At 48.7% G+C, this 22,780-nt stretch overlaps 2 protein-coding genes across 2 annotated transcripts; both read right to left on the bottom strand.

Moving 5' to 3' along the window:
- Positions 1-9,666: 9,666 nt before the first annotated feature.
- On the bottom strand, positions 9,667-12,205 carry LOC115252000 (repetin-like). Its single transcript, XM_029846091.1, is given in 4 exon segments — positions 9,667-9,834; positions 9,836-9,862; positions 10,520-10,609; positions 12,194-12,205. Coding segments are annotated over 4 exon segments (297 nt in total).
- A 3,135-nt stretch (positions 12,206-15,340) lies between these two features.
- Positions 15,341-18,485, bottom strand: rhcga (Rh family, C glycoprotein a). Its single transcript, NM_001032762.1, is given in 11 exon segments — positions 15,341-15,420; positions 15,504-15,577; positions 15,652-15,725; positions 15,923-16,047; positions 16,127-16,263; positions 16,689-16,826; positions 16,904-17,070; positions 17,140-17,287; positions 17,368-17,518; positions 17,933-18,125; positions 18,264-18,485. Coding segments are annotated over 11 exon segments (1,446 nt in total). The 5' UTR covers positions 18,469-18,485; the 3' UTR covers positions 15,341-15,386.
- Positions 18,486-22,780: the final 4,295 nt, after the last annotated feature.

Genomic DNA, 22,780 nt, shown 5'->3' with positions numbered 1-22,780 from the left:
ACGACGAGCGAGATAAAGAACGAGTCAGACGCAAAATTAAGGTTCGATATTCTAGTGCGAGCTGTCATCCAATCAGGACGCCGACGCTGGAAGTGCGTGTGACGTCCCGCTGCGCACTGACACGCACCTGATTGGCTGGCGATCACTTGGGGTCGATGTGACGTCACGTTAGCCGGAGGTTGGGGGGGGGGGGGGCGTTTTTGGGGGGAAATACATAGAGGAGGTGAGAGGAGATCAGTCGGGGCTCCGTCAGGAGACACGAGGCGTCCTGCAGCCCAGACCGCGTGCTCCCGCAGCCGAACACGGATACAAACCCGGTATTCAGGATATGACGTGTGAGGTGGTCGCCAGCTAGGGGACGGTGGAATTTATACCGCTGAGACACGCGCTCACCTGGGTTGTCACGCGGGTGGTCGTGCATCCTGAACACCTGGAGCCTCGATCACCTCCATCCTCCTCCCCGCACACGTGGATGTCCTGGTCTCCGTGGTTGCGGGAGGCTGCGTGAAAGTGAGTCTTCCAGCTCCGCTGTGATGTCATTTACAGGCACGCGCCTACGGAAGCGTCTCGTGCTCCCGTGGCTTCAGGTTACACGTGTTCACAGGCGTGTTTAGGCCGTGTCTCCACGAATGCCCCCTTCAGCTCTACAGATGTTTCTGTTTGGTTCAGAAGTCCTCACAAACCCTCCAACAGCGGAATGAAATGGCCTCAAAGAGCTGCTACAGACCAGCTCTAAAGCTTTAATTACTTTGGTTTAGTTTAGCTGGTCACCTGTGAGGGACCCAGGTGACCTGTGAGGGACCCAGGTGACCTGTGAGGGACCCAGGTGACCTGTGAGGGACCCAGAGCATCCCTCCATCCTGGGCTCGTTTTCACGCTATAAAGGGATTTTTACCACATCAAAAGCTTCAGATGTTTAAATGTGTTAGCCAAGTTAATGAGTAATAAAATATTAATTTAAAAGTTAATTTTGGCCTTCTAGTATGCCTTCTTTGTTGTGTACTCATTTAGCTGCTGCATTCAAGAGATTGTTTAAAAAAATAGATTTTAATCAGGTTAAGAAATGCTAATTTATTTGGTATTTCCAAAGTTTGTTTCCATTTGGGCTTTTTTCTTTTTTTAAACATCAGTATTTAAAGATCTTACAAAGTTCAATTCTAATGAATACCATCTAGTAAAGTTGTCTCTGATCCCATTAGTGACCGGTTTCCTCTCGTCCAGCAGGAACCCTCAGATATTCCAGAGTGGAGCCTGTTCCTGTCTTTGGTTATCTAGCTGTATGAGTGTTAATCCTCCATCATAAAGCTAGATAACCGAAAGTAGGAATGATCTCCAAACCCTCGGCTCAGACGCAGGAGGAACCACCCCGACAGGTATGAGAAGGATTTCAACCAATTCTCTTTCAAAGGGAATCGTTGTAAGAGCATCTGGGTTGATGTTAAACTGCAACTGTAGATTTCAACGAGGCTACTCTGAAAATACGGGAAGTTTTTGTCGCTTCTTTTGTGTCCATCACAACAAAAATAACACATTTTCTTGCAAACGTAATAAAAATGTGAATTTTCCATCCAAAGTTAACTGAATGTTGTCTTAATATTTACACACACTAGAAGAATTTGAGACTTTCACCACCTGAACGTTTTCTTTTAAACATGATCTGATGTGAAATTGTGCATTTAATTTTACTTCTCAGACTCTGAAAATGGGTCAGAGGGTCATAATTAATAATAAATAATTAAAGCTCGGCAGCAGCACTGCTGCAACCATTTAATTTAATAAATTCAGAGGCGCACAAAGAGGCGTCGGTGTAAATGTGTGTTGTAAATGTGTAGATGTGTGTTGTAAATGTGTAGATGTGTGTTGTAAATGTGTAGATGTGTGTTGTAAATGTGTAGATGTGTGTTGGGCTCCTTGGCTGCCACATGTTGAGCAGCAGGAAGCCATCTTGACGGAGTCCTCGTTCCCGGTGGGGCTGCATTAATTAATCCTGGTTTAGATCATCAATCTGTCCTCAGCCTCCTCCTCCAGCTCAGGTCCCATCAGTTCACCTGAAAACTGGAACGATTCCATCAGAGAAGTCAAGAATACTTGATAGAAGCACATTAGAATCACTTACTTTGCAGATGTATCGTTAGTTCTATCATAATTCATTTTAAGTGTCTGGATATTTTTTCCTGATTAAGAGATTCATGTAAGAGAGATTCAAAGTTGCCTGAATGCAAAAACAAATGAAACGTACAAATAAATACTGCCAAGCTTCATTTATGGCTTTGAAATCAAGGCAGAAACATTATTTTATATTAAATAATGTTTTACTGCGCATGCAGTTATTTTTATTAAACACGTTTTTGAAATTAGCTTATTAGCTTGATTAAATCCTTATAACAATATTTGGGGGAAATGCAAAGAAATAAAAACCCGAACAGCAGGACTTTTAAAAAAAAACGTTTCAAAAAACCCAAAACGTCATTAAATGTGGTTGATAACGCGTCCAAACAGCAAAAGTCCTTTAGAACGAACCCCCACCTTTGGAAATTCGGCCTAGTTTTAAAATAATTGGAGAAATACATTATTGTTCTGTTTGCAGTGGATTCTTTGCCCCCTTCGTCCTCAAATATGCTGCAATTCTGATTATTTTCGCGCTTCTTAAAACGTAAAATGCGCAGACGCTGAATGTCTGAGCATCCAAAGAGAATTATTAAAGCCCGGCTTTGTACCATGTAGTTGCTCATCTGCGAGCATTGACGAGTGATCGTTTAATATCGATGAGGGTGCCGCAGACCTGTGCAGGATCCGGATTCAGCGGCCTGCAGCTGCGGGGCGAGCGGCCCAAGACGGAGAAACGCCCGTAGTGGTGCACAAAAATGGACGATGGGGGGAAACAATCAGCAACCGATAATGAAAAGGAGCCAGAAAAGCTCCGCTTATTAACATAATTGCATGGAAACGAAGAGCGCGGAGGGTGTATTTAAAGGCGCAGCAGCTGGAGCCTTTAATGCCGCTGCGCCGACCTGAAGGGTCGGTTTCAATTTAGCCACTGACACACACGCTCTTTGGCTACAGAGACACAAAATAGAGACACAAAACGCATATTTAAAGCCGTTTGATATATTTTTCAAAAAGTTCTGCCGATAAAAAAGGAAAAGTCGCTGTCTTCAACGCGTTTTCCAACACAACAATTATTACATTTTAAAGCTGCGTTTGAATTCAGCAATATAGTTTTAATATTAATAAATGATTTTGGATATAAATTATTTATATACTTAAATTATTGCCGATTTATAAAGAAGCATAAATTAGAAAATGAAAATGTGCTGTTAAAAAAAACACAACAAATGAACAATTCACCTCTTTCTTCGTTCCTGTTTGTCTGAAACCTCTAAAGAAACTGAGGATGTTAATGAGTCTTAGGAGAAGCGTCTAATTAGGCAGCAAGTGGCCTTCAGTGGCCGTGGAAAACCTCCATATGACGGGGACAGGTTGGCTTTAATGACCGGCAGCCTGAATCAGACTCTTCCTTTATTACACCGAGCCGTAATTAGGAGGGGGGGGGGTCCTGCCGCCACACAACACACCTTCCTGATTTTTACCCGGGAATCACCATCACATTTTTTCTGTTTCACCTGATTTTCGGGCCTGATCCGTGAGAGAGACGCGGCAGATTAGTGTTCAGGCCGCGGGGAGACAAACGCGCATTGAGGGGGCGCAGGATGCGCCGCAGCTGCGGGGGGCGGCTGTTGGTCAACACTCGCGCTCGGCCACACACACACAGCACTGCTCCACATTATCATTCTGAGGCCAGCGTCCCTTCACAATGGCGCCTCTGTGGACGCGCTTCGTTCCCAACACGCACGTTCGGGGCCGCGAAAACGCTGCAGGAGGTTTCGGTAACCGCACGCGGGGCTCGACCCTGTTCCCGGGTGTTTGCTGTGTTTAAGAGGTAAAGGCAGCTTTGTGCGCCTGCTCAGCATCACATGTGTAGACGCCACATGCCCCCCCCCCCCCCCCCCCCCCCCCCCCTCCCCCGGGTAGCAGGATGCTTCCCCACAGTCACGTTTTCCTCCCACAAGGATACAGCTGCCAAAAAAGTCTTAATCTGGGGCTATATGTTTATTTTGCTCCTCCTAAACCTAAAGCAACAGGGGATTTTCACGCCCCATACCACCCCCCCCCCCCCCACACACACACACACACACACACACACACGTGGTTCAATGGGTGTGAGCAGATTAGACCCCAGTATTAATGAGAATATAATCCACCATAAAAAGTGCTTGTTTGGTATTATTGATATTATTATTATTTATTGCTTGCATGATCAGTTAATAGGTTTGACAATACAAGAATAATAAAAAAACACATGTTTTATTATTTTCCATCATTACAAAATAACGTTTGAACCTTTTGTGGATTCACTAAAGTTCTGGTTTAGATTTTACACACCGAAGTCTCCATTTCCATTTCCAGACATTCAGATAGTCCGTCAAGTTCAAGTTCACGTGTCTCGACTCCTCATTCATTCCATTCTGCCCCCCCTTCCCCCGTCCCCCACCCCTCTGCTGTGACACCATCGGTGTGACAGAGAGGCTGTGCCGTTGTCATGGCAGCAGGATGGACGGTCCGGCTATGCACCGCCCGCTGAAAGAGCAGCCTGTCAGACAGACAATCACTTACAAACATTACAATTTTTTCTTGTTCTACTCATTTAAAAACCTTCAGTTACTTGCATAAGTGTGTGTGTGTGTGTGTGTGTGTGTGTGTGTGTGTGTGTGTGTGTGTGTGTGTGTGTGTGTGTGTGTGTGTGCGTGTGTGTGTGTGTGTGTGTGTTGTCGCTGAGGTCTCATTCGAGGGTGAGCATGAAAGGCGCATCATTAACATAAACTACACTGTCTGGGGTTTGTGGGGGGTGAATTAAAATGAGAAAAGATGCGAGGGAACATAAAAAGACTAAAGAGCTCGATGTTGCATTGAGGAGCAGCGGGAAAAACGAGGACATTTGAATGGGCGAGAGGGCGAAAATTGGCAGAGAAAGGTTCCGTCCTCGCATCAAAGCATCGAAGCCGAACCCTCATCGCGGTGACACACGTCGACATGCGGCCACTATTCTGCTCCCTGACTCCAAATGTCATAAACACACAGCCGACCTCGGGTTGTCGGGTCGTTATTCAGGACAGAACCGTGGCCATGATGGGGACGGGGCGTCACGTGACTTCATTAGCCAATCAACAGGTTTCCCGCAGAGGCTGCAGAAACGTGCGTCTCAAGAACAACTTTAGTTTAAGAGTGTGGGGAATAATGTGGCGACGTTCATTTATTCCCATTGTGATTCACCTCTGTCTCCTAAGGGTGAGTGGTGAGATGCTGGCTGAGATACAGGCCTCATGTGGTGCAACAATGTTTACCTTTAATGGAATAAAATATATCGCACTGACAAACACTAATTTGTCTTAGTTGTATTGAGTCAGTTGATAAGAACAGAGGAGTTTGACCACCACCTCTGAAGTCCAACTATAAGGTCCAGATTTCCTGTTGTGCATCAACCTGTCGCAGGAGAGAAGAAACCATGACCTTCCTGACCTTTGCTGACCCCTCGCCCTTGAGTCTACTCATGTTGCCTTTGGTTCAAGGTTCATTTGTGTCTTGTTAGAAAGTGTCAGGAGTGTGGAGGAGTGTGGGCGGCGCCGCCGACGGCCGAACGCTGCAAATGCAGGAACAAAAACACATCAAACAAATGCAGCTGAAAAACGCCTCAAGGGGAAAAGTGTCACAATCACAGAAACTGAGCAGGAGCAGAAACACACGGGAACGGAAGATTCTGCAGATACCGACACACACAGACCCCAAAACAGCTCGTAGCGTTCATTAATCAGAGAGACAGGCAGACAGACAGACAGGCAGACAGGCAGACAGGCAGGCAGGCAGGCAGGCAGGCAGGCAGGCAGACAGACAGGCAGGCAGACAGACAGACAGGCAGGCAGGCAGACAGGCAGCCAGACAGGCAGACAGACAGGCAGGCAGGCAGACAGGCAGACAGACAGGCAGGCAGACAGACAGACAGGCAGGCAGGCAGACAGACAGACAGACAGACAGGCAGGCAGACAGACAGACAGGCAGGCAGGCAGACAGACAGGCAGACAGGCAGACAGACAGGCAGACAGGCAGGCAGGCAGACAGGCAGGCAGGCAGGCAGGCAGGCAGACAGGCAGACAGGCAGGCAGGCAGACAGGCAGACAGACAGACAGGCAGACAGGCAGGCAGACAGGCAGACAGACAGACAGACAGACAGACAGGCAGGCAGGCAGGCAGGCAGACAGGCAGACAGACAGGCAGACAGACAGACAGACAGACAGACAGACAGACAGACAGACAGACAGGCAGGCAGGCAGGCAGGCAGGCAGGCAGACAGACAGACAGACAGCAGACAGACAGGCAGACAGACAGGCAGACAGACAGCAGGCAGGCAGACAGGCAGACAGGCAGACAGGCAGACAGACAGACAGACAGACAGACAGGCAGGACAGACAGGCAGACAGACAGGCAGACAGACAGACAGGCAGACAGGCAGACAGGCAGAAGTGCTTCATTCACTCTCAACTGGCATAAAAAAGATGTAATATTTGTTATTAGTCTCTCTCTCTCTCTCTCTTTCTGTCTCTCTCTCTCTCACTCTTTCTGTCTCTCTCTCTCACTCCTTCTGTCTCTCTCTCTCACTCTTTCTGTCTCTCTCTCTCTCACTCACTCTTTCTCTCTCTCTCTCACTCTCTCTCTGTCTCTCTCTCTCTCTCTCTCTCTCACTCACTCTTTCTCTCTCTCTCTCTCACTCCTTCTGTCTCTCTGTCCATCTCCCAGACAGGAAGTGGGATGTTGGGTCGGTCCCCATAAGTGCAGAGATGGCAGCTGTGGGCCAGGTCTGTATCTAAGGCTGCAGACGATCGTCCAGTCATTTATATCTTCCAACCACTGAGCTTTAGGTCTTGTATTCTGCATTTGCATAAAAATAGAAGCAGGTCCTGTGAACTTCCCCAACCTATTGACCCGGCTCCCCAGACTTGAATAGCTTCCCTTTGAGGCTTCCCAGCCTCTCCAACAGGCTCCAACCTTGCCGTAAGTCCCAGTCATGGTGGTTTAATACATCACTGCCTGTTTCACTGGAGCCCCGATAGTTTGTGCTTCTCACCTCTGCAGGTTGCATCTTTTTAAGAATCTTTTTTATACTAAGCTGGCTAAAATGCTTTTTAAGGCACTGACATGCAAAAGATATTAGCACAGCTAATGTCTCTAGACTGCTGCAGCTACATAAAAAAGGAGTCTTTTATCTGAAATAACACCAAGCAAGACGCAGTTGCTTCTGCATTGACGCTGCATGAAGCTCTCTGGGCTTGAATGTTCATTCTTCTGCGTTCGCCACTTTAGCGCCTCCTGCTGGAAGAAAAGCAGCGCTGCTTCGTTTTCCCTGGTTCTTTCACTGCATCAACGCTCGACAAACTGGAGCTTCTCCCCTCTACAAAGGGTTTAGATGACTGATTGGTGCCTCTGCTGCTCCCACGTAATAAGATTAATATTTATCATTTTTAAGTATATGTGGAATAAAGTAACCACACTTGGTTTTGTCATGTTTTAAAGTTCCCTCTTGAGCCTATTGTGTAGTTTTCATCCTAATATTTATCATCATCTCACTTTTTTTTTTACTACATTCTTCTCAAACACTCAGAATCAGTCATCTAAGACAAAACGGCTCCATCAAGAGTCAATTCGGGTGAATCTAAAATAGTCTTCAGATCTAGTAAATCTTAAAATCAGTCGTTTGGTCCCATAAAAGGAAGCTGGACCGGAAAAATGCACACAAGCAGTTTTAAAACAATTCAGCTCCCAAAACCGTATGCAAAGAAATCTAAAAACCAAGCAACAAAGGAGCAGATCAGAGCTCGTCTCATACGGTCCTAAACTTTGGCACCGGCTGGAGGATTCTGGTGAAACCGGTTGGGGGAAAGCCGCTGATAAAAACAACAAAGGTTTTGACCGACTCATCGAAAAGAAAGTTGGCAGCTGGCATCAGTCAGGGAGGAGCAGGCGTACCTGAGCTCGGAACAACCGACACGCTTCCAGGATACCAGGGTAAACACGGAGAGCAGAACTGTGCTGCTTTAGCTGATCCTGACCAAGGCCACTACAGGAAGCGGACCTGACCGGCCTCCTGTGTGGGGCCACCATCGCTGCTTCAGTGCTGCGTATTGTTTCTGTTAATGGGCCGGCTGATGAGGTGCAGGGCGAGAGACGCACAATCAGCAAAAACTGCAGACGGGACAGAATTCCGCACGATGCAACAAAGCCCACATTTGTCCATCTCCTGTTTCTAATCAGAGACCCCAATTAACACAACCCCCCCCCCCCCCCCTTCTTTTTCAGGGTTTAAACGATCAATTATCTGCACAAACTCATCACGCGATCGGCTCAACTTTGGATCTCTGGCCTGGTTTCACCACACAAACGGAGCTCAGTGCGGTCAGAACAAGACCTTTGTGTTTCTTCTGTCCCCCTGATGTGGCGCCGCTCGTTCCATCACTGAAACGTTTGATCAGTCGCCACCGTTCAGTCAGTTGGATCAGAACTCCATCACCTGTGGAGGCATCTTCCATGTTCCATGAGCTTCTACATCCAGCCTGTTGATGCTCAGCAGGTGCTGGTTCCGGTACCGACCACACGGGGACCCTGTCCTGTCTCGATGGTCCCTGAAACCATTATTGGATGCACAGGTTGTTGTGGCCGGCTGGACACTACCGGGACGCTGAGCTTTATATCAACATAGAATATCAACTTGAGTGTTTTCAGTCCTAAATTGCTCCTCTGTTCTTCAGCACGTCAGCAGGGTCTTGGTAAAAGCCCGCGGACGTGAGGCCGGGAGGGGAACAGCCGAACTTCGTCAGGAGAACGCACAACCCACAGGCCCGCAGTGTGTCTCCGTACAGCGAGGCAGGGCGGCGTGTTCGCGTCAGGTTTTGTGCACCTCTGACGAGATGTGACAGGCCAGCTCTCGCTCAAAGATCCACAAACTCGCTCCATTTTTCTGCCTTTTCCATTTACAATGCTTCAGTGGAGATTTCTTTATTTCAGAACGGACAATGGTCTCTTTCTTTCTCATTCCTGCATCTCTCTCTCTGTCTAATGCACACTCACACATACACACACACACACACGCACACACACACTCACACACACACGCACTCACTCACACACACACACACACACACACACATGCACTGCTGTCATGCTCATTTTGATGGTAATTAATGACATCACCACTGCGTGCGGGTGCATGGTGCTGTGTAGTCTTGTGTGCGTGTGTGTGTGTGTGTGTGTGTGTGTGTGTGCGTGTGTGTGTGTGTGTGTGTGTGTGTGTTGGGGGGATGCGTTTGTTTGTTGAGCAAACCGTGGGAACAGGGTGCTCTCCAGGGTTGCGAGGCAGGGAGTCAGGGCCTCCAACAATACATATGTTGTTGCTTTTCACCCAAACACCCTCCCTTCCCAGGAGAATCATTCCGTCCCCCTCCTTCTGTGTCCCCCTCTTTCCCTCCTTTTTTTTTGCCATAAATCCCCCCCCCCCTCCCCCCCACTCACCCTCTAACCTGGTGTGTGAGATTGCTGCCCCCTCTCTGCCGTCGTGTCTCATCAGCATTGAACTTCATTAGCTGATGGAGGGTGGACGAGATCAGCCACATGCGGCATCGCAGCGCTCCCCTCTTGGTCTGTCCTCCCCTCCCGGTCTGTCCTCCCCTCCCGGTCTGTCCTCCCCTCCCGGTCTGTCCTCTCCTCCCGGTCTGTCCTCCCCTCCTCGGTCTGTCCTCCCCTCCCGGTCTGTCCTCCCCTCCCGGTCGGTCCCCCCCTCCCGGTCTGTCCTCCCCTCCCGGTCTGTCCTCTCCTCCCGGTCTGTCCTCCCCTCCTCGGTCTGTCCTCCCCTCCCGGTCTGTCCACCCCTCTTGGTCTGTCCACCCCTCCCGCTCTGTCCTCCCCTCTTGGTCTGTCCTCCCCTCTTGGTCTGTCCTCCCCTCCTGGTCTGTCCTCCCCTCCTGGTCTGTCCTCTCCTCCCGGTCTGTCCTCCCCTCTTGGTCTGTCCTCCCCTCTTGGTCTGTCCTCCCCTCCTGGTCTGTCCTCCCCTGTTGGTCTGTCCTCCCTTGTTGGTCTGTCCTCCCCTGTTGGTCTGTCCTCCCTTGTTGGTCTGTCCTCTCCTCCCGGTCTGTCCTCCCCTGTTGGTCTGTCCTCCCTTGTTGGTCTGTCCTCCCCTCCTGGTCTGTCCTCCCTTGTTGGTCTGTCCTCTCCTCCTGGTCTGTCCTCCCCTGTTGGTCTGTCCTCTCCTCCTGGTCTGTCCTCCCCTCCTGGTCTGTCCTCCCCTGTTGGTCTGTCCTCTCCTCCTGGTCTGTCCTCCCCTCCTGGTCTGTCCTCTCCTCCCGGTCTGTCCTCCCCTGTTGGTCTGTCCTCCCTTGTTGGTCTGTCCTCCCCTGTTGGTCTGTCCTCCCCTGTTGGTCTGTCCTCTCCTCCCGGTCTGTCCTCCCCTCCCGGTCTGTCCTCTCCTCCCGGTCTGTCCTCCCCTCCCGGTCTGTCCTCCCCTGTTGGTCTGTCCTCCCCTCCTGGTCTGTCCTCCCCTCCCGGTCTGTCCTCCCCTCCCGGTCTGTCCTCTCCTCCCGGTCTGTCCTCCCCATGTCTACAGTCAACATTGTGCAGGTTGTTTGTTTACAGAACCTTTACTGCACCTTAACTTTCAAGGTTCAAGGTGTTGGCTCATTGATTGATAGTTTGACCAAACCAGGCAAAACCTGTTTTGATGCTTGATGCTCAGGCGTTTGTCCCTGGGGCACAAAGGTAAAACTCATTAAGAAAGGGCCAAATAAGCCACTGGTGCAGCATCAAACCACACCCAAAACCACTCAAAACCCACTTGTTTAGTATTCCAACATATGAAAAAATAATTGAATGTCATTTCTTTCCTGTGTATTTTTTATTTTTTACTTGAGGAACAACAACCCTTTTTATGTTGGGTTTGAAGTGTTTCACAACCCGGTTTGTGAGCTCTAAATGCAATAAACATAATTTCACTTGGCCAGGCCTCCACCAGACGGCTGCACGGATCATTACAGGAATTCAAACCTGTGACACTCCCAAGAGTTCTGGGCTTGTTCCTGGTCTTCACATGTTCCATCCATCCATTCTCCACCGCTTATCCGGGGTCGGGTCGCGGGGGCAGCAGCCTAAGGAGAGAAGCCCAGACTTCCCTCTCCCCAGCTACCTCCTCCAGCTCATCCGGAGGGATCCCCAGGCGTTCCCAGGTCAGCCAAGAGACATAGTCTCTCCAACATGTCCTGGGTCTCCCCGGGGGTCTCCTACCGGAGGGACATGCCCTGAACACCTCTCCAGGGAGGCGTCCAGGGGGCATCCTGACTAGATGCCCAAGCCACCTCATCTGGCTCCTCTCAACGCGGAGGAGCAGCGACTCTACTCCGAGCTCCTCCCGGATGGCAGAGCTTCTCACCCTATCTCTAAGGGAGAGCCCAGCCACCCTACGGAGGAAGCTCATTTCAGCCGCTTGTACCTGTGATCTTGTTCTTTCGGTCATTACCCAAAGCTCATGACCATAGGTGAGGGTAGGAACGAAGATCGACCGGTAAATCGAGAGCTTCGCCTTTCGGCTCAGCTCTCTCTTCACCACAACGGACCGGTGCAGAGTCCGCATTACTGTGGACGCCACACCGATCCGCCTGTCGATCTCCCGCTCCATTCTTCCCTCACTCGTGAACAAGACCCCGAGGTACTTAAACTCCTCCACTTGGGGCAGGATCTCCTCCTTTACCCGGAGAAGGCACTCCACCTTTTTCCGGTCGAGAACCATGGCCTCGGATTTGGAGGTGCTGATTCTCATCCCAGCCGCTTCACATGCGGCGGCGAACCGATCCAGTGATAGTTGGAGGTCACGGGCCGATGAAGCCAACAGGACCACATCATCCGCAAAAAGCAGAGACGCGATCCTGAGGTCACCAAACCGGATCCCCTCAACACCATGACTGCACCTAGAAATTCTGTCCATAAAAATTCACATGTTGTTCCTCAATCTGGTTCTGCAGACGCGTAGCAACTATTAGCCCAGTTCCATCACCAGGTCACCACCTGTAATGCTGCAGCTGCAACATCAACGTCTTTAACTCACTGATGGGTTCATTTTGGTGAAGAACGGTGCGGGGCGGTGCGGGACGGTGCGGGACGGTGCGGGGCGGTGCGGGACGGGGTGGTGCAGACGGTGCGGGACGGTGCGGGACGGTGCGGGGCGGTGCGGGACGGGGTGGTGCAGGACGGGGCGGTGTGGAGTTATGTGTGATGACAGAAAGCATCAGGAATTAAAATCATTTTGTTTTGAGTGTGACTGAACTAAAAACTCAGATTTCAGAGCTGCTTCTGATGCTACTTTTTGTGACCTTTCATCCAAATGAAATATGAAACCAAATTGTCTCATTTATATTTAACATTCTAATAATCTCTGCTCATAACCAATCTAAAATAATTCATTGCATTTACAAAAGCACTTAGATGCAATATATGTTGATATCTGTAAATGTCTTTACTCCAGTGACTTTGGCTGTTGTGAAATTCTTCCTTGGAGGTTCAAGATAAACTCAAGTGAGAGAAAAACATGATATTTCTTCTTTTTGATTGGTGTGAGGACCAAATCATGTGTGTTTCTGTGTTATCTGGAGGCAGGTGGAAGACCTAAATAGCTAAAATACTCAGATTGGATCTCACACATGTTTGAAAGCTCCTCTGAGTTTCAGGTCTTTCAAAGCAGACAGGGAACCAGTGACCTTTGTGCCTGAATCAAAGCCCTCCCCTGCTATGAATAGTGATTTCTGTGGTTCCCTTACCACCAGTGGCAGCAGAGAGGTCGTCCCCCACTGAGACTTTCCCCTTTGACCTCAACAAATGGACTCTTGTCAACTCAATAATAAAGTAATGATTGACCTATAGTGATGCCTGGTGTCAAGGCAAAGGAGGCTTTATGGATAAACACAATGATGGGGGGGGCTCCCACAGAGAGGGTGGTGGAGCTTCTTGGCATCTTTGCTGATGTGGCATCAGCAGTACGTCACTGATTTGAAGCGCCTGGTGGAAGATCTACTGCAACCATCATCTCGTTTCCTCCTCCCTGACACGGAATTGTCCTGAAGAAAAACTGGCTGATTCTCCCGGTCATGTGACTGTGACGGTGTCGCAGCCTTCCAGGAGCGTTCTGAAGAGTCTGCTTTAGCTTTCAGGTTCTCTTTCAGGACAGAAAACATCTTGGCTCTGTGTTGAAGCCCAGATGGACTCTGCAGCCTGCACCAATCAACTCACAAAGGTGATATAATTGCCAGGGCAGGACAGGACAAGGCCGCCACCTTTAGAGCTCTACGGTCTCCTCCTTTCCCCAATGCACCTATTCTTTCCCACTTTATCTTCCCGATTATATTCCCCTCCCTCATTGTCCCATTATCCCCCACTAACAACAGGCCAATTTGTCCATCCAGCTTGGCTCCCGCCTCCCCTCCTGCTGCGTTATTTAGCCCCTCTCCTGCACTTCAATGGCAGGTACTGATTAGAGAACTTCCACGACCCCTTTGCTATTCCCCAGCAAAGCCCCCCTCCCCTTCCCAGCAACCTTTAATCTGATTACAGCTTTTCAGCGGAGGCCAGTCCCTTGAGGACAATAGCGGACCAAGTGGTTTCGCAAACACTCTCCTCATGGTGGGACGGTTCTGAAGAGGTGCAGCCCCGACCGCAGGATAACAACAAACTCTGCTACGACTACATCCATCTGCAGCCCCCTGGCCTGCAGGGCACTTCTAAAAGTGCCCAAACTGGGGGAAAAAAAGCTGCTCTGTGTTGAGAACAGATTTCTTTCTGTTCTAATTTTTGCTGATTTCAGTTAAATCGTGATATTAAAGGATCAAACTTGAATGCAGTCATGTTTCAATATCAGTACTGGCACATTACAGGTAAATACGTCAACTCCCAAATGTTAGTAAAAATGATGGTAACTATCATCAACAACCTTATGAGGATGTTCTAGTGAAGGCAGCAGCTCTGATAAACATGGTGCAACAACAGCTGCAACACTTACGTGCAGCAACAGAACATCCAGGGCAACTTAAACAGTTTGTTCTCCAGTTAACATATTTAACCCTCTTTGACCTTTTTAAAGAGCTCTTCACTCACTCTTCAACAGCTTCCTGTCACGGAAGGACCCGGCAGAACACAAAGCGTGTGTCCACCTCGTGTGTTTGGAGTTCATTAATGTCAGGGCGCCTGGTCAGGGAACCGTGTCTACTGCTGTGTCCAGACCTCATTACCATCAGAACAAAAGGCAGCAGGGAGACCGGGGCAACAAGTCAGCCCCCAAGGACCACGTTAGGTCAAAGAGACTGTGGGGACTAGCGCCGGCGGGATTAGAATGTTCAGCGTGCACAGAGAGAATCCTCAGAATGCGTGATGTCATCGAGGCTCGTCCGATCACTCGGGTTTCTTCTGCAGGTGATCACTGGATCTTCTGGTGCTGCTGCCACTCACGCCACCGGAATGACTGACATGTTTGGCTTATTTACTGTTTCACACAGCCGTTCATATAGAATGTGTCATAACTCCAACAGGTTCAATGCCTGATGTCGTTTGTGTGTACATAAAACATAAATGTCCCTTTTAGATACGTTTTTTCTTTTAGATTAATTTTGCAGTTCAATTTAGGGGCATCGTCGAAACATAATGCCAAAATAAGTGGTTCGTTATTGTAATGACGTAAAATGATGTTTTAAAATAACTGTGACAATTGTATATACATATATAGATATATATATACACATGAAAATAACTTTAATTCTTTTAAATTCGTATCGAATGTGATTTCTACATGTACACGTGTGAAACTTTAATACATGAACAACAAGAATTTCCTATTATACAATCACATAAACTGGTTCTGCAACATTCAGCAACATCACAGGAATCTGTATCATAGTCGGTGAAACTATCCAAAAAATCCGCCTTGAATGCGCAGCTATTGCGTGATAAACTTTGATTAGAAAACTAATAATTGGCAAACCGAAAGCAACGTATCACAAAACTGCTGCAAAGATAATGGACATATGTGGATCTGGACTTGAGAGGATGTACTGTAAAAACATTTAAGGGCGAATGTGTTGATGTTGAAGAGAAACAAAAAGTAAAATTCATTTAAATTAGGAAGAACTGACACCTACAGCACCGACATCTTAAACTCATAATCCCTCACAGGATGACAAGTCTGGTACTGCTCCAGGTCCGTTTCTGATGGCTGATCCTTCATCAATAACATGTTTGACAGCTGAGTCGGGGCTCTAACTTTGTTCCACTGAGAAGTTGGTCTCAGCTCTGTAGAATAAAAAGAGAGTTGCCTTCAGTGACACTCGTGAGAGGCGGGAGTGAACGGAACCGCGTGTCAGGGGTCAGCTTACATGTCCTGGTGCTTGTGGATCATGTGGTTGTTGTATTCCAACACGGGGGGGATGGTTTCCTCATCCTCGGGAACCTGGAACCAACAGAAGAGCCCAGTTTACAGCAGGAAGACAAGAGCACCATCTGGTGGAAGGAAAGCGCCTTTACCTCCCAGTAGGCTTCGTCATCAAAGCAGTTGTCATCAGCAGGATCGCCCCAGATCGGGAATTTCAGGATGAATCCTGTCAGGGCGCAGAAGAGCATTATTATCAGAACTATCAGTAGAATTAGGGTTCAGCTCTGTTATGATTAAATAAAAATCCAAACAAGTTGAGTCAGGGGTATTTAAACGTGTCAGATTTAAGGAACATGTTTTCTTTCAATTTTGTTCTTCTTTTTATTTTTTCAAAACTACAACTGGTCCAGTTTCAAAGCTCACCAACAATCGCCCCTCCAACCAGTCCAAAAGCAACGGCCACGCAGGTGCCGGCCGCCTGGTAGCCTCCCTGAGTTCCCACCGACCTGTCTGCGTACTTGCCCTCAAAGTTAAACGTGTTGATCAACCTAAAGAGAGGGGGAAGGAAATAACTCAGAGAAAGGGAAGTTTTCAGTTCGGAGGGTCAAAGCTGATCGTGCTGCTCACCCCTCTTTACTGTAGACAGATTCTGTGGCAGCTGCAGCAACGATGGCGCCTACGAAGCCGCCCAGCATCCCGGGCACGGCGTGCAGGTTGTGGACGCCACACGTGTCCTGGAGCTTCAGGTATTTCTCCAAAAATGGCTGAAGATCAGTGAGATATGATCAGACCAGAGATCTGAGAAGCCAGTTTCTGTCTCTGTTGTGTTGTTTTGGGTGTTGTTTTGGGTGTTGTTTTGGGTGGGTGTGTGTGTGTGTGTGTGTGTGAGTGTGCGTGCGCCTGGACAATCACCAATTCTGTTTTCTAAGGGAAAACCGCAGGTTGTCTGTGTGATTGTTGACTGTATAATGGAGGCAGTGACGTCAGGGTATCATTAAAACGTCGCCTGTCTGAAACCTCCGGTTGTTTCTGTGTGAGGGTGTTGCCCATTTGTGCGTGAGCTCCAGTGAGCTTTAGTTTCGTTCCTTTCCCAGATGTAAACAGTCTTGACAGTTTTCTTCTTTTGTCTTTTCTCTGCTGTTTATTTTCCCCTATGAATGATAGATTTTTATCAAACCCGCCAGCTCACCGTGACATAGAGGTAACCAAAGGTGGAGATGATGCCGCAGCAGAAACCCACTATCAGGGCACCATACGGGGAGATCATGAACTCAGCTGCTGTTCCCATGGCGACGCCTCCAGCAAGAGTGGCGTTCTGGATGTGCACCTGTTGGGGAAACCCGCTCGTTAGCGATCTGAAATACCAAGAAGTCCTGACGTGGCCTTCATCAGGCAGAGGGTCACCATGTCCAGCCTTCCTCGCTTGTCGTGCATGCTGGACAGCGCCACGGTGGTGAGGACGCAGGAGGCCAGACCCAGGTACGTGTTGATGGCCGCTCTGTGCTGTCCGTCTCCGTGGTCCGTGATGGCGGAGTTGAAACTGGGCCAGAACATCCAGAGGAACAGAGTCCCTGTTGGAAGTAAACAACGTGTGAGGCGGCAGAATAGACATGGCGCCCGGGGACGTGCGAGGTGCTCACCGATCATGGCGAAGACGTCAGAGTGGTAGACGGATCCATGCAGCCGCTTGCTTTGGTGTAAGTTCGGTCGGTAAAGGACCCAGGAGATGCCCAGCCCATAGTAACCGCCAAAGGCGTGGATGACCATGGACCCGCCGGCGTCTCGGCACTGTCAGGAACAGTTCAGAACATCGTGTTAGAGAGAACGTTCTCCTCTGTTATGGGAAAGGTGAGCGTGGCGCCGCTCACGTGGAGCAGGTGCAGGATGATGTATTCCTCCACCGCGAAGAGCGTGACACCGAACAAGGTCAGAACCAACAGCTGGACCGGGCTGACTTTCCCAAGGAGGGCGCCGTAGGCGATCAGGGAGCCGGCGACGCAGAAGTCCGCGTTGATGAGGCTGAAGGGGCGAAGAGAACAAAGACAGAACTTTGATGAGGGCTGGACGGAGCTACGCACTCCAGCCTGTGTTGATGAGAGTGAGGACGATGAGGTGGGACGAAGACTCAGACGTCTTGAACGCAGCATGGCTGACACGCCTCGGTGTCGCCATGGCGTTAAAACATTCGTAAACATGTGCCACCGTGCACCTCTAAAACGGTTCATGCTAAGTTCTTATCATCTCAAGGATGTCTCAGCCGTCCCCTAAAGGCCTCCCTCATTGTAGAGAATCAAACCGGCTTGTTGTTTTTCCCGAAGGCTGAATCTCTAACCCCCGATTGGAGCAGGTGTTTGGAAGTGACCCAACATTTCCATCATCCGCCAACAACCCTTCTACCACTGTGTGGGTAAAAACGAAAGACAGATGTCTTACTTTTCAACACCAATATAGATTTTTCCAGTGCTGTGGTCCAGGAAGTGGAACCAGCCTTGCATGAGCAGAGCCCACTGGATGCCGAAAGCAGCGATCAGGAAGTTGAATCCCACGCCGCCGAAGCTGTAACGTTTCAGGAAGGTCATGAGGAACCCGAATCCAACAAAGATCATCACATGGACGTCCTGGAAGCCTGAACAGAGAGACACAAAGAGCTGCTCAGACCCAACTCCTCCTCTATTACCCTATAAAAATATGCTCTCCTCTTGCAGCAAATTCAAAGTCGAAATCTCTTCAAAAGATCCGCTCTGACCTCTGGGGTCACACTTACTGGGGTATCGGTAGTAGAAGTCGTTCTCAATGTCGCTGGTTATGTTGTTTGTCTTCTTGTGCTCCACCCAGTGTGCGTCTGACTCTTCGTTATACCGGATGAAAACTCCAAACAGAATGATCATCGCAATCTGCCAGACAAAGCAGACGGCCGGGAGGCTGACCCGCACATAAGCGTTCCGCTGGCGGCCGAAAAAATTCCCCATGATGCTTCCTCGGTGCTGCCTGCTCGCTCCCTGATCAGGTCCTCGCTCTGGCCAGCAGCCCAAGAACATCCGCAGATATAGGTGTTCAGGTGACGTGTGGGTGTGTCCACCATCCGCTCACACGTGTCCCTGCTGGCGGACTAACCACACCTCCTCACCTGCAGCACCACAGGGGAGAACAACAAAATCAGTGTCATCTTGAAATGGTTGAAAGTGCTTTTCCAATTAAAAAACCACAACTTTGGAGCGTCGTTGTTGCTCCTGCTCAGAGTGAAACTGGTGCACACCTGTCAACGGAGCGGCACCTTTCCCAGGACTCCGCACAGATTCAAGGCGTGGCGCCTTCAATGGACTAATGTGATGTGGTTTATGGCCTTTGGCTGTGCAGGAGGTGGATTTTAGGGGTGGTTAAAACAACAACTTTGGGTTTATACACTCGTCTGGCCTCTCTTACACATCCAGCCACGGCGCTTGTTTGTTTTTCTTGCATGACAGGAGGGAATCCGGTTTAAGGACTCATGATGCATCTGTGACAGAACATTCCAGATTATATCGTATCGCTCCTTACATTTGCTACGTTACGTAACAACCTTGCTCTCATCGAAGACAGTGTCTGAATATTTTCGGCCTTGGGAGGCGGAGCTGCCTTCAGGTTCATCCTGGACGGCGTGAATCCGCCTAAAGGCTCAAAAGAAGAGTCGTAACTCTTCAACTTGAGGATGAACTTGAAACCGCCTCTGCGACATCTCGTAGATCTGCATAGCACAGAGCTCTTTCCCCGGAATATTCAACACAGAATTCTCTTTCTCTGTGATTTGATGTAGGTGCATTCAGTCCATTTAAAGCGCAACAAGGTTTTTCTGGTTTTGAAAGGTACAAAGATGAAACCCACGGCTGCAGAGCTGCACGGAGCAGCGTGAAATAATAATTATAATAATTATTATAATAATAATAATAATTTCTTTACACCACGTTAGGCTGAATGACTGTGCCAGTTATTTTATTGAGGAGTTGAAGAGCAGCGGATTGTTGACCTGGCTGCCTCCTGGAGCCGGGACATTGTGTGGGGCCCAGCATGGCCCGGCATGGCTCCACATGGCTCGGCATGGCCAAGCATGGCTCCACATGGTCCGGCATAGCTCGGCATGGCTCGGCATGGCCCAGCATGGCTCCACATGGCTCGGCATGGCCCAGCATGGCTCGGCATGGCCCAGCATGGCTCCGGCGTGGCTCGGCATGGCCCAGCATGGCTCCACATGGCTCGGCATGGCCCAGCATGGCTCCACATGGCTCGGCATGGCCCAGCATGGCTCCACATGGTCCGGCGTGGCTCGGCATGGCCCAGCATGGCTCCACATGGCTCGGCATGGCCCAGCATGGCTCCACATGGTCCGGATTGGCCATGTCCATTACTGACAAACCAAAAATTAAACACACAGAAAAGTCTTAATTTGATGATGTCACCTTATCTTATGATGCTGATCATCACAGAAACGACCACAATAACAATACCAACAACATCAATACTAATAATAAGATGGAACAAATAAATAATGTTAATAGCATTTCCATAACTGAGTTGACAGAACTGAATAAACACTTAAGAACCAAATAAAAATCTACGTTTGACCAAAACAAAGACAGATTGAACTTAAGTCATTTTGTCTGCAGTCATATATGGTCTGGCAGATTTGAGTGACCATGATGAAAGAGAAAAAAGGCCAAAAGACAAAGTTATTTTACCAGTTTTTACTTTTCTTTTACTGTCCAAACTAACTTTATCCTCCGCCGCTATTTAAAAAAGAGCATTTGAAATTGCTGTTTGTTGGTTTCTGCCAGCGAGGTGTCAAAAGACCTGATGTCAGGTCTTTAAGTTGCACGACTCTGGGCAACTAGGCCTGCGATCTATGACGGCGCTTCATCCTCCTCTGGTCCTTTACTTTTGATTTATTGATCTCAAAATCAAACGTTAAAGTTTTAAGAGTTATTTAATTATATCTGTAGTTTAAAAAAATGCCGTTAGAGGAAGTAAAAAAGGCTGTCAGGCAAGGCTATCTCTGCAGAGCTGACAATGATGTGCCAGAAAGGGCGAGCATGTGAGCGCGCATGTGACACTGGGACAGAATGGAGACTGCAGATCTTATCTAAGGAAGGTATTCCAGAGATGGCGTCCATCACCGGGAGGGGGGCTCAGTCACTGATACCGCTGGAGATATTAGCAGCTTCTGCCAATCTACCTGCAGGAGCGACACAGATCAGTGCAGCACGGTTATTTATTTCTGCTTCTTTCAAGAACACTCCAATTATGTTGTAGAACTTCCAAAAATTAGATGTCCATCCAAATCCTTGTCTTTGGACTGTGGAAGGAATCCTTGGAGAGAACCTCCAGGGGGGATTCAAACCGGGAACCCTTTTGCTGGGAGACCAACCACTGCGTCAGATATTTAACATTTAATATGACAATGAGAAAATTCCACAGCTTTAAATCAGGTTTTTAACATTGGGACGATTGTAAATCCCCGTCAGCTTCATGAAAAGGCCCCTGTGGATGATTCACGTTAAACACAATTAACATTTTGGGTTTTTTATTGTGATCATGACTGACAGTAAAGCACAGGACGTCAGATATCAATATGAAAAAGAATTCATCAGCTCTCTGTTGCTGCTCTGCACTCGACCCCGTCTCTTTCTGCTGTTCAACAGGTCCTAAAAGAGGCCCCAGGTCAGTGTCTCTGAACCACACACACGGCTGCTCCTCCTGACTCTGATGCCCGTCCAGGGCAGCTTGGAAAGGGGGCGGAGTCACCTGGACACTGGTCCAGGGCAGCTTGGAAAGGGGGCGGAGTCACCTGGACACTGAAGAAGGTGGCTGACGGCTGGTGTCCTTCACCTCTTGTCAAAGCTGTTTGTGCCTCTTCCTTCACTCTCAAACGTCCTCAGATGGCCGTCCGTCCTCCTGTAAGTGTGGGAGAACCTCCGAGTGGCTCCCCCTAGCCTCCCTCTGAAGACACATTTCTGGGTGTAAATGTCTGGACGGGAGCATTTCGCTACGGTGACCCGGAGGGTTGACATCTTAAGTCCCTCACAGAGGACATTTAGTGTCTCCGTCACTCACATAAAAATCTGACTAATGAAGAACTCAGTCAACAGGCTTTTGTTTACGGGCGCTTTCAACTGTCAGATCTTCTGGGTAATTGCAGGCGCCACGGCGACCTCTCTCGCTGTCCTCCGACCTGCACCCATGTCCCCATAAGGGTTGTTAACCTTGGAGCTGTGCCACATCCTCCTGACAGATTCATCATTTTCACAGATTCCTTTAATGTTGGTCAGCAGTTGCATGTTTCTCTGAAAAAGTCGTTTTTACGATGTGAATGGCGACGATAATGGTTATTAAGCGTTTACCTTCTCAATCCCTGTGTCAATACAGGAGCAGCTTTTTGAGGGGGCGGATAGCGAGCGGAACTATTTGAGCTGGGTGACTAAGGCTGTTGCTATGTACTGTATTTTTCCAGAACAATGCACGTTGTCAGATGCTGCAGATAGAGCGCAGGAGCGTCAGATGGTCGCCTGTTGCTGGAACCGTGCAAACTGCATGTGCACGCCACGACAGTGGCTCGATCATCTGATAATTCATCAGCGATACAGATGTGTTATTTTGGCAGAACCTTCTCACATGACCTGCAATGTGACATGCTACAAGCACGAGGCCCTGACGCCTCCCCTCACCTGGTACTTTAGTTTAAAGGGTTGTTAACATGCGCGTCTTTGACTGTTTTATCATGTTTGTTAGCTCTTTCACAGATGCTTCTGATTCTGGGTCTTACAGTCATTTCGGGTGCTCACAGAGTGATTCTGCAGCCGGCTGCACGGCTGCAGAATCACTCTGGGAAGCAAGTTCTGAAGTGATTCACTGTCCAAGATTGTTTTTTAAATCACTTATTGAAGTGACATCGAATGATAAATGGCAGTGGTTTGAGGCGTGTCTAATGGGTTTCATTATATTTTTTCTCTTGGTAAACATAACTTTCCAAATGAGTGTGTGTGTGTGTGTGTGTGTGTGTGTGTGTGTGTGTGTGTGTGTGTGCGTGCGTGTGCGTGTGTGTGTGTGTGTGTTTTAACTTAACCTGCAGTTACCATTTTCAAATAATCAAGGTGCTCAGATAAAGCAGAGGTCGTACATTGGTGTCAGCTTGGTAAACAGGTGTTCACGTCGCAGCGTAACCATGGCAATCTGAGGAATTTTGATTTATTTTGATTTTATTTTAAATTCCTCTTTTACTAAGTGTTCTTTGGTAGATTCGTTAAATACAGA

Source organism: Takifugu rubripes, chromosome 13 (assembly GCF_901000725.2).
Source record: "Takifugu rubripes chromosome 13, fTakRub1.2, whole genome shotgun sequence".
NCBI lineage: Eukaryota > Metazoa > Chordata > Actinopteri > Tetraodontiformes > Tetraodontidae > Takifugu > Takifugu rubripes.
The sequence above is the reverse complement of the archived record's forward strand: the minus strand, read 5'-3'. Positions and strand labels throughout refer to the sequence as shown.